The sequence below is a fragment of the Manihot esculenta genome, chromosome 10 (assembly GCF_001659605.2).
Source record: "Manihot esculenta cultivar AM560-2 chromosome 10, M.esculenta_v8, whole genome shotgun sequence".
In the NCBI taxonomy this organism is placed as follows: domain Eukaryota; kingdom Viridiplantae; phylum Streptophyta; class Magnoliopsida; order Malpighiales; family Euphorbiaceae; genus Manihot; species Manihot esculenta.
This window is the reverse complement of record NC_035170.2, coordinates 3,916,886-3,929,712: the sequence shown is the minus strand read 5'-3', so window position 1 is coordinate 3,929,712 and position 12,827 is coordinate 3,916,886. Positions and strand designations below refer to the sequence as shown.

Genomic DNA, 12,827 nt, shown 5'->3' with positions numbered 1-12,827 from the left:
GCAACACATTTAATTCCCAGTTCAGCCTTGTAGGTGAGGATCATTAGTGGAAAAATGGGTTGGTTTAAATAGGCTAACAATTAACTTGCTGATAACAATACACATGATAATGGCTAAACTGCACAACAGAAATTCAAAGAGATGGTAATTGGGTTTTTTCTTTTTATGCTTATTGTCAAATTGTAACAGCTATAAACTGTTAGGATTAGGGGAAAGCAAATGGTTTTTTAATGCCCCATTTGAATTTCTTAATAGCAAGAACCTAAAAATTAAGCCTTTATTTTTATAAAAGAAAAAAAGAAGAGCCAAGAGAGAGAGGTCTTAAATATTGGGATTGTGTTAAAAGGAAAGACAAAAACCAAAGTCTTGAGCTTTGTAGGCATTTTAATCCACAAGTTCCTTCCTCTCCACCTTAGCTTGTCGGATCATATGTTCTTTTCATAGTGAGGATAACAACTCAGGTTGTATTAAAAATCTTTTGTTCTTTTATAATTTTTCTAATATATTATTGGTTATCTAAAATTCACCTGAATTTATATTGGACAGATTTCTTAAAGGAAAATACTTTTTTATAAATTTTAAAAATACTAATTTATTTTTAAGATTTAAATTCAAAAATAAATAATTGAAATGTACCTTTTCAAACTGAACTCAGTAAATTAAGAACTGCATTTTAAATTAAAAATTAAAACAGATTTTACTAAATTTATAAATAAAAGAAAGGCTCGTAATGGAAGTTTTTTTTCCCCCTTGTAAACCCCTTATTCCCGGCATGACTCAGATCAGAACCATAATAATTGTGTTTTCTCTCTTTATTTTTAATGAATTCGCAAATCCTAAAACAAATAATTTCTTTTTTAAAAACTCTATTAAAAAAATATTTATCTTAATTTATAAATGGATTAAATTAACTTATAATTCTAAAAATAATCTGAATTGTTTATTTATGATATTTTGTGAATTTATAAATTCAACTTATAAAATTAGGTAGTTTGGTCTAATTAATAAGTTACTAAATTGCTATTGTTCAGTTTTTAGACTTTACAGCATTGTCTTATTTTAGTAATTTTAGTTATAAATATGTTTATAAATTAATCTTTTCGTTTATTTTTTTAGTCGTTTTAAAATTATTATTTACTTTTTTTTCATATTATAATAATATATAAATTAATTATTATAATTTTAATTTTATTTTTAAAATAATTTTTTATTAATAATTATTATATTTATTAATATTTAATAAAATTTAATGCAATTAATACGGATATAATTAAAAAGTTAATAAAAAATTATCTTTTTTAATATATATAAAAAATAAAATAAATAAAAATTATAAAACTATAGGAGTACTTATTATCAAATATATAACTATTTATTAGTCACCCATAAATATTTTAACTAAATAATATTATAATTATTTAAAATTTTAAATAATTAAGGTTTTGGCACTGTAATTTAATTTTTATAAGTTATTCACTACCATTAGGGTTTGAAGAAGAAGGATATAGAGAACTATATATAAAAAAGACATTGAAAAAAAAAAAGAATGCCTACTTATAGATCAATGGTAAAATTAAGAAGATGCCATAAGGAACTCTCCAATAAAAAACCAAAGTGAATTTTTTTTTCTTAAAAAAAAAACAACCCAGGAATCCAGTAAAAGCAGTAAAACCAGGCAAAGGGATTCTTTTAGATTATTGTATATTAGATTGCAAAGGTGGAATCTTTTGTTTGTTTAATCAGTTAATGGAGCACAGGGAGAGAATTATTATATGATAACAATGCATATGAAGACGTGGGTTGCTTTTGATTTTGGTTAAAAAAGAGAGATTGGTGAAATATTTAATTATGAAACATGTAAATTAATTAAAAAAAAACAAATTGATTGAAATATTCTAAATTTCTGATTTTTAAATGAGGATAAAGTAGCAGGTTAAAGATTCAATTCTAATTGCCTCTTCCATAAAGTTTCCAATAAAGATTTTCAGTGTACTAAAGAAAAAGGTTATCTCAAATTCAACTTTATTAAAGATTTTCTTTCTTAAAAAGTTGGATTGGTGAATGATGTAGGAAAAATGAAATGCAAAAGCAAAGCAAAGAGAAATGAGCCACAAATTCTAAGTTTCATGGATAATGGACCACTACTGCAGCTTCCTTAATATCATAAAATTCCAAAACTCTGACATTTGTCTCTTACAGTCATCACTTTTCAGGACTTAGCATATCACATTACAATATTTTTATAATATTAAAAAAATTATTAATTAATGATTTTATTAAATTTAATCATTAATATTTTTCTATTTTTTAAATACTGCAGTTCCCTTCATTTCCCTCTCACTAAGCTCAGTTTCCATAAGCTTTTCCTCACAGCTATCCACAAAGAGAAGGAGAGAGAGAGAGAGAGAGCTCTGCCTTAACAATACGGTGAGAGTTGCTAGAAATGGCAGTGAACATATCGTATGATCATGAAGATGATGACTACATTGACATGGAAGTGAGTTCATACTCCAGCTTCTTCTGCAACTCCGAAAGCTCTATCCCACAAGCAAGAGAGTTTGAGTTTCAAATGTCTTCAGTTTCATTTGAAAAAGATTCGACAACTTCACCAGCTGATGAGCTCTTCTACAAAGGAAAACTCCTTCCTCTTCACCTACCTCCTCGTCTGCAAATGGTGGAAAAGCTCCTGCAACACTCCAACTCTCCTTATGATTGCAGGAAAAATACCTTGGAAGAATTCTTTAGCACCCCATTAATGACCACAGCAACAACGCCAACTACAACGAGCACCCCATTTGAATCCTGCAACATTTCACCTTCTGAATCTTGTCGTGTTAGTCGAGAACTAAATCCTGCAGAGTATTTTTTTGAGTACTCAAATGAAGAAGGTGGTTTCAATGGTGAAAACCGAAAGAAGACATGGACGAAAAAGCTTAAGCTAATCAAGCAGTCGTCTCTTAGTTCAAGGCTGAAGGCTTCCAGGGCTTATCTCAAATCTTTATTTGGCAAATCTGGCTGCTCTGATGATTCCTGTACAGCAGCATCAAAAGTTGCAGACGAAGGAATAGTTTCTAAGCCATCAAGAAAAGTCCCTTTTGGACAAATTCAAAAGGAAAATTTTCAACTGCCAACAACTCGTATCCGCAATGGTAACAAACAGAAGATCAGTAGTGAAGATGAAGATAATCGCCTTCACAGGAGATCGTTCTCCATGGCCCTCAGACGCCATTCTACAAACAAGTCTTCCTCATCATCTTCAAGCTCAACAAATACAAATGGCTTTTATGGGCTGCCATTTATAAAGAGAAGCAGCAGTGTAAATTTAGAAGTTGAGAATCCAATTCAAGAAGCAATTGCACACTGCAAGCAGTCTCATCAGCAACTGTTCTGCCCAAGAAAGGCAGAAATTGAACTTTGCAGAGGCTGAACTTCACTGAACAGTTGAAAATGAAAGAAAAGAACAGAAAAAAAAAAAATCATAAATAATAATAACGAGAATAGCTTGTCAAGTGCTTCTTCTTTCTCTCTCTCTCTCTCTCTTTTTTTTTTAATAAGTTGATTATGGGCATCCTTTTGTTCATGGCATGAGTTGGAGATGTTAATGCCAGTATTTAACAGTAAGCACAATACCAGAATGGCAATGAATATGGTGCTTTATTACAAAAAATTTAGGAAGTTTAAATCAAGAAACCTTAAAAAATTTCCATATACATGGAATCAAACATGATTAATTCAAATTATGTAATAGTTATGTGCTAGCGATTATATATAACTTTTTAAATTTTTATATTATCTGTGGGATGAGATCTTATAATTTGTGTTTTACTTAATGAATAATTAATAAAACATTTCGTGAATTTTATGTTTATATCTCTACCCAAAGATTTTTTTTTTCGGATGATAAATATTTTTTAAAACAAAATTATTTATATTTATATTTAAATTAAAATTGAGATATTAATGCAAAATTTTTTTCTTAATTGTATAGTGTTTGAACCAAGAGAGAGGAGAAAAAAAAACATTTTGAAGTTTATTTCTAAAATTGTAACGATGCAAGTGTGTCTGGAAGCTTCTATGCTTTCTCTTATATCCAAGAGCAAAGGATAATACGTGGCTATTATAAGGCCAAAAAAGAAAAATTATAGAAAAGGCCTTAATAACTAATGCAAAATACAATAACGCCCTATTACAAAATAAAATAACACTAAAGCATTAAACTTAATACAATTCAACACTCCCTCCTCAAGTTAAAGCCGATAAAGCCAAGAGGTTCAACTTTCGGGACAGACAATTGTGGCGACAAGCTAATAATGCTTTGGTGAAAAGGTTTGCTAATTGGTTTTGTGTGGGAAGATGACTGGGCAAGATGAATTCCCGTTGGGGCTGATCTCTCACAATATGGCAGTCGATTTCTATATGCTTCGTGCGTTCATCAAACAATGAGTTAACAACAATATGCACAACTGCTTTGCTGTCATAATAAAGGGATATAAACAATTGAACAGAGACCTGTAAATCCTGAAGAATGTAGCTAATCCAGAGAAGTTCACACAATGTATTGGCCATAGTATGATACTCAAGTTCTGCAGAAGACCTAGAAACAGTGGTCTATTTCTTTATTTTCCAAGATATGAGACAAGGCCCCAAGAAAATGTAATAACCAGATAATGATTTTTATAAGTATGTGCAAGCAGCTCAATCAGAATCACAATATGCACTGAGAGATATATTAGAGCTCATAGGAAAATAAAGGCCCTGATATAAGGACCCCATAAGATACTGAAGCATATGTAAAGCAGCCTCCTAATGAGGCTTTTAGGGCATGCTCATAAACTGACTCAAGTGTTGCACAATATAGCATATATAAGGTCTTGTTAAATTTATATAAACAAGTATGCCAAGCAGCCTTTTGTACATATCAAGTTCAGATAGAGGCTCTCCTGAGTCAAGAATTAAATGCAAACCTTGTGGTAAAGGGATGATGCAGGTTTATAGTAAAACATGTCCGCATCTTTAAGCACATCTGAAACAAACTTCCTTTGGCTGAGAACAGTGGCATGTGAAGATCTGGCAACCTCTAGACCCAAGAAATATTTCACAGGTCCCAAATTTTTAATAGTGAACTTTGAGTGCAATGCATGCTTACACTTGTTAATGACATTAACAGAATTTTCAGTCAAGATAACATCATCAACATATACCAGCAGAGCCAAAAATAAAGTATCTGTAACGACCCGGAAACCGGTACCTCTCTGTAACGGCCCGAACCGCCCGGCACTAGGATCCAGATCGGCTTAAGGCCGCCTAGACCCGTAGTAAGCCTGCTATGAACTCTGTGTACCTGTTAAAATCCCATACATGATCCGACATCTGTAAAACTTTTCGTTCAAAACTACCAGACTTAACCTTTAAAACACTCTGTAGGTCCAATCATATGAACCAATGTTCAGATATACTAGTCTGAACTACCCCTCAGGGGCTAACCAGTGATGCTCTACCAAGTAACCTCCATGCCCTATCCGCTGTGTCATAAGACCGCTATAATAGGTCAGCATATCATAAGTTAACTTGGCTACCATAGGGTCGCAGGAATCAAACCCGGTCTTCCCCAATGGCCTCTCTGTGGATCACAGGAATCAAACCTGGTCTTTCCTCTGTATCTGATATATGTCACTGGGTTTTCGAAACACAACATCTATTAAGTCTGGTCTGACTCATTTCTCACCAAGAAACTATAAAACAGGATACATGTATATACTCAAGGGATCAACATACTCATACTATAGGCAAAAGCACATTCTATCTCATATACACACTGACTGACTATCTATTACATCACTTTACAATATCTCTTTATTTTATATCATGTCCATACTATACTATTACACATGCAATCTTCTAGCATATACTCTGATGCTCCTACTCTTCCCAGCTACTCTGAAACCTGCAAAACTGGGATTAAGGGAAAGGGATGAGCTACTAAAGCCCAGTGAGTAGAAACACTGAAAACAGTTCATTCATACATACTTTATATGAAATGTGTCACAACTCAAACATTTCACATCTTGGATTAGACATGACCTCAAAACTCCCTCGACGGGCTATTGATGTCGCCTTGGTCCAATCCTCACTATCAATGAATAAACCTGTCACCACATAGTCCCAGTATCTGTATCGTGCCAGGCCATCGACTGGGGTCCTGGTCTTCCTGTCATGCATACATGCAACGTATATTCATTTTAATCTGTCAGGCCAGTGATGAGGTCCTGACTTTCCTTTATAATTATGACCATGCACACTTTTTAATCTTCCAGGCCATGGAATGGGGTCCTGGATTCTCTATACCTGTCTGGGAACTATTGGATCATTCAGTATTTACCCAACTCATACAATAACTATGCAATGCAACATCTTCGTGATTCTAATGCAATCACCCTGATATAAATCATAGCATCCATGATGCATGAACTATGCTCAAACAAGCAATCTGTTACTTTAATATAAAACATTAAGTTTAGTTCTACTCACCTCTGCTCCTCTAGCAGATACTGAACTGACTCTGCAACCTCTAACTCTGATGACCTCCTCGATCTCTCGGGTCCAGTCCTGAATCAAATGGACTCGAATGAGGTGTCAAACATACTCTATCATAACTCTTAAACATCTTCCCAAGAATCCCTCTAAAACCTCTCAAAACAAGCACATAAAACATGCAAAAGAAGGCTGGACAGAACACCTTCGGCAGCACCTTCGGCGGCCGAATGTCCAGAACAGATCCGAACCTTGGGCATGTTCGGCGGCCGAACTCCTCCTTCGGCTGCCGAACCTGAGTTCATCCAGAAACTCAGCTTCACGCGCCAGCAAGCTTTCCAACCCTTCCAAACCTTCAACACATGCATAACTCTACTCCTCAACTCACATATACTCATGTATATGACCAAAGGGGTCCAAAACTACCTATTAACCCCAACAAAATAGAAACTATAACACATAATCATGCTTTATCAATCAAAACACATAAACTAACTTAAGCATGCAACTCATGCATAAACTCTTTACTCCTTCTTTAAAAGCTGGTAAAAACGCATTAAAACAACTAAAACCTTCCTTTACCTCTTGAAGACAGAAGCTGGAACAACAGAACTCAGCAACTTCTCCTCTCCAGCTTCAAACCACCAAAACTCACTTTTCTCTCATTTTCTCTCAAAAACCTTCAAACCCTTTGGCAAATGACCAAACCCTCTGCATAAGCTGATTAAAGCTTGCAGATGAGTCAAGGGAGACGTGGCTTAACCCCCTCGCCATGATCTGGAGGCAACAGCTGGCCAAATCACGGACTGAGGAGCATGCACAGCTTAGCCGACCACCCCAGCTTCGGCTGCCGAAACTGCATGCAAAACCATGCAACTTTCGGGGGCCGAACTTAACCTTCGGGGGCCGAAACTCTATCACTTTCGGCGGCCGAACTTAACCTTCGGGGGCCGAAAGTGACAAAAGTCTCCTTTGTCCTTTCTCTTCAAAACTCAATCCGGTTTGATTCACCACCTTAAAAACTCTTAAAAATCTTTTAGAAAACCTTCACTCTACCCTTCTAGAAACCTCTAACATCCTCGAATTCCACCGGACGGTAAGAATTCCGATGTCTGATCTAGCCGGGTATTACAATCTTCCCCCCTTATAAAACATTCGTCCTCGAATGTAAAAACACAAACAAATAAGCAAGGAAAGCTTATCACTTTTCTCTAAAGAGAAAATCTATACCTCTACTCTACTGATCTGAGTTCATACTCATAACCTTTTTCTGAACTCCTCAGCTTCCGCTGCGCTACTCTGATCCTTACTCTTCTCTTTCTCTTAACTAAACTAATCTCTTTGTGACAACTCTCACTTTTTAATGCTTAACAGATACCAATCTATAATGATATCAATCCGTAATCACACTGGAATCACAACTAGTTATAGATCACCAATCTTTTCTACCAATCAGGAGGTTCGATACCAATCTGATATCAACCTGTACTCCTAATCCTTGCCCGCCTTTCGTCTTCTTTACTAAACTGATTTAATCTACTCGCAACAGGTATTACTCCAATCTGTACTCTGATCATACCAATCTGTAATCCAATCTTCTTTGATTAGAACAGAATTGGCTCTACTAACTGTTCTATTAGACCACTAACTCTAACTAGGAGTAACTGTCACTAATAATCAATTCCTAAGGAATTATCTTTCGTTTCCCGCAACCATACTGGAAACATTCCAGGGTAAGGTACTAGGTTAGATAAAACCTTTATCTACTAACTTTGCTACTATTCTTACTCTCTCTCTCTGTCTCTCTATCTGCAGGTACCATCCTGTCGGGTAGAAGAAAAGAATAAGATGGTTCTGTGTCCAGACACCACTCCCATTCTCAACTCTGACTCCCTGACATATGGGAACCTGACAGCTAGTCTGGGAAACATCTAGTACTCACTAGGAATGGGCACTGAGGCTGATTCCCTGTCCTGACTGTTATATCTGCTCACAAGAGCCGGAACCCTCTGATAACCTTTCCTGAGTCCTATGAGCCTGATGGACTGATATCAAACCTCTGAGCATCTCTTATACTCTGTACCCTGTCCTCTATAGGACTATCTCTGATCCATCCTTAGCTCTGAACTCTACTACCTTGTCTCTGTGGACACAGGTAGTACTATGAGTAGCTAGCCAATACGCCCTAGGTTGACATCATCAGTCACCCCTAGAACCATAAGGTCAGCTGGATAGCATCTACTCACTATAAACTCTAAACTGTACTATCTGACTCTGCATCAGATGGATCACACTTAGGTCCACTGACCGTGAGAAAACATTCTAAGCTCAGAAATCATCAAACCCACTATATCAATGGCTCATAAACAACAAGGAAAGCGAAACACTGAGGTCTAAAACCAACAGCACACACATCTAAACACTTCTAAGTGAACGTATCTGACGTCACCGTGTATGATGTGTTAGCCTCCTACTGGGTCAGGGTGAAGATCCAAGCTAAAGCTAATGGAACTTCTCTCGGGAATCCTACTGAAGAAACGGCTCACCCTTTTTCCTCTGCCTCAACTACCACTAATCCCAGACTATCTCTAATCTCTTTCTGCACTCATTCTTACTTCTCTGTCTCTTGTTCTGTTTTCTGCTTAATCTTACTTTACTTTTTCTGTAACTTATTCTGTTCTCTGACTTTCTTACTCTATCCTTCTTCCTTATACTCTTACTCTTAGCATAATTTCACTATGGTCTACAAAAATAAACACCGCAGATCATTTAAAGAAAAATTGAATGAACATACCTGGCAGCTCTGTCTCAGATGTATCAACCTCTCTTCCTTGCCTACTATCCTGAGCTACTCTACCTGTGGGACACTCACGTATCATATGCCCCTCCTGTCCACACCTATGGCAAGCTGTGGTCCCTGCTAAACAAACTCCTCTATGCAATTTTCCACATCTCTCACACTCTGGTTTACCTTGACCAGAACTCATACTAACTTTTAAATTCTTCCAAAACCTGCTCTTTTTCTTACTCAAAGTTCTTCCCCACTTCACTCCTCTCGAGGTAGCTGTACTCCAAGTAGAAGGTTCACTCTTTCCTCCACCTGACATTTCAGTCTTCTGAGTCTGAACATTTTCTTCTTTCATATTCACCTGTACACCTATATCTCTTCTTTGGTCTCCTGATACTCTTTCTAGATTCAGTCCTTCTCTACTTTCCTCAAAAGATCTCTCAGAAGGATCTACTTCCACAGAACTACTCATCTTAGCTTTCCTGAAGAACAAAACATATAGAAACAATCTTGAGCACACATGTTCATATGAAAACACATGAACCTATATCATATACATGCATGTAGAACAGAACATTAATACTCATGCTTATACTCATGGGCATTTCACATCAGCATGCAAACAACTTCCTATCTTAGTGGACATGATTCTGCTTATGGTGCTTTGCCTTTCTATAACCTCGAGACCAACCTCTTTCCAATGTAAAACATCGTACTTTTGAGGAACCTATGCTCTGATACCAATCTGTAACGACCCGGAAACCGGTACCTCTCTGTAACGGCCCGAACCGCCCGGCACTAGGATCCAGATCGGCTTAAGGCCGCCTAGACCCGTAGTAAGCCTGCTATGAACTCTGTGTACCTGTTAAAATCCCATACATGATCCGACATCTGTAAAACTTTTCTTTCAAAACTACCAGACTTAACCTTTAAAACACTCTGTAGGTCCAATCATATGAACCAATGTTCAGATATACTAGTCTGAACTACCCCTCAGGGGCTAACCAGTGATGCTCTACCAAGTAACCTCCATGCCCTATCCGCTGTGTCATAAGACCGCTATAATAGGTCAGCATATCATAAGTTAACTTGGCTACCATAGGGTCGCAGGAATCAAACCCGGTCTTCCCCAATGGCCTCTCTGTGGATCACAGGAATCAAACCTGGTCTTTCCTCTGTATCTGATATATGTCACTGGGTTTTCGAAACACAACATCTATTAAGTCTGGTCTGACTCATTTCTCACCAAGAAACTATAAAACAGGATACATGTATATACTCAAGGGATCAACATACTCATACTATAGGCAAAAGCACATTCTATCTCATATACACACTGACTGACTATCTATTACATCACTTTACAATATCTCTTTATTTTATATCATGTCCATACTATACTATTACACATGCAATCTTCTAGCATATACTCTGATGCTCCTACTCTTCCCAGCTACTCTGAAACCTGCAAAACTGGGATTAAGGGAAAGGGATGAGCTACTAAAGCCCAGTGAGTAGAAACACTGAAAACAGTTCATTCATACATACTTTATATGAAATGTGTCACAACTCAAACATTTCACATCTTGGATTAGACATGACCTCAAAACTCCCTCGACGGGCTATTGATGTCGCCTTGGTCCAATCCTCACTATCAATGAATAAACCTGTCACCACATAGTCCCAGTATCTGTATCGTGCCAGGCCATCGACTGGGGTCCTGGTCTTCCTGTCATGCATACATGCAACGTATATTCATTTTAATCTGTCAGGCCAGTGATGAGGTCCTGACTTTCCTTTATAATTATGACCATGCACACTTTTTAATCTTCCAGGCCATGGAATGGGGTCCTGGATTCTCTATACCTGTCTGGGAACTATTGGATCATTCAGTATTTACCCAACTCATACAATAACTATGCAATGCAACATCTTCGTGATTCTAATGCAATCACCCTGATATAAATCATAGCATCCATGATGCATGAACTATGCTCAAACAAGCAATCTGTTACTTTAATATAAAACATTAAGTTTAGTTCTACTCACCTCTGCTCCTCTAGCAGATACTGAACTGACTCTGCAACCTCTAACTCTGATGACCTCCTCGATCTCTCGGGTCCAGTCCTGAATCAAATGGACTCGAATGAGGTGTCAAACATACTCTATCATAACTCTTAAACATCTTCCCAAGAATCCCTCTAAAACCTCTCAAAACAAGCACATAAAACATGCAAAAGAAGGCTGGACAGAACACCTTCGGCAGCACCTTCGGCGGCCGAATGTCCAGAACAGATCCGAACCTTGGGCATGTTCGGCGGCCGAACTCCTCCTTCGGCTGCCGAACCTGAGTTCATCCAGAAACTCAGCTTCACGCGCCAGCAAGCTTTCCAACCCTTCCAAACCTTCAACACATGCATAACTCTACTCCTCAACTCACATATACTCATGTATATGACCAAAGGGGTCCAAAACTACCTATTAACCCCAACAAAATAGAAACTATAACACATAATCATGCTTTATCAATCAAAACACATAAACTAACTTAAGCATGCAACTCATGCATAAACTCTTTACTCCTTCTTTAAAAGCTGGTAAAAACGCATTAAAACAACTAAAACCTTCCTTTACCTCTTGAAGACAGAAGCTGGAACAACAGAACTCAGCAACTTCTCCTCTCCAGCTTCAAACCACCAAAACTCACTTTTCTCTCATTTTCTCTCAAAAACCTTCAAACCCTTTGGCAAATGACCAAACCCTCTGCATAAGCTGATTAAAGCTTGCAGATGAGTCAAGGGAGACGTGGCTTAACCCCCTCGCCATGATCTGGAGGCAACAGCTGGCCAAATCACGGACTGAGGAGCATGCACAGCTTAGCCGACCACCCCAGCTTCGGCTGCCGAAACTGCATGCAAAACCATGCAACTTTCGGGGGCCGAACTTAACCTTCGGGGGCCGAAACTCTATCACTTTCGGCGGCCGAACTTAACCTTCGGGGGCCGAAAGTGACAAAAGTCTCCTTTGTCCTTTCTCTTCAAAACTCAATCCGGTTTGATTCACCACCTTAAAAACTCTTAAAAATCTTTTAGAAAACCTTCACTCTACCCTTCTAGAAACCTCTAACATCCTCGAATTCCACCGGACGGTAAGAATTCCGATGTCTGATCTAGCCGGGTATTACAAGTATGCTATATAAAGAGACAGTGATCGTGTGAGGATTGTATAAATCCCAAAGTCTTAGGAAAGGTAATAAACTCAATGTTCCATTGGCTAGAGGCCTATTTAAGCCCATACAAGTATCTTTGAAGTAAATAGACTTGCCCAGGTTGAGCTTTGTGATTGTAATACCCGGCTAGACTCCGGTATCGGAATTCCTACCGTCCGGTGGAATTTCGGATGTCGGAGACCTCTAGAAGGGTAAAACCATGTTTTCATAAAGTGTTTTAATGTGTTTTATGATTTTAAACAAGATGGAAATGAGTTTTTGCATGAAAACAACCTTGGA

The 12,827-nt window shown here is 37.4% G+C and overlaps 1 protein-coding gene across 1 annotated transcript; it reads left to right on the top strand.

Moving 5' to 3' along the window:
* The first annotated feature begins 2,342 nt into the window (after window positions 1-2,342).
* Window positions 2,343-3,673, top strand: LOC110625313 (probable membrane-associated kinase regulator 4). Its single transcript, XM_021770929.2, has one exon. It carries the CDS (start codon window positions 2,444-2,446, stop codon window positions 3,425-3,427), a length of 984 nt encoding a protein of 327 aa, XP_021626621.1. The 5' UTR covers window positions 2,343-2,443; the 3' UTR covers window positions 3,428-3,673.
* The last annotated feature ends 9,154 nt before the right edge of the window (window positions 3,674-12,827 follow it).

Bases quoted from the DNA above. Each gene is read 5' to 3' on its own strand.
- LOC110625313 (XM_021770929.2), top strand. From the start codon at position 2,444: ATGGCAGTGAACATATCGTATGATCATGAAGATGATGACTACATTGAC.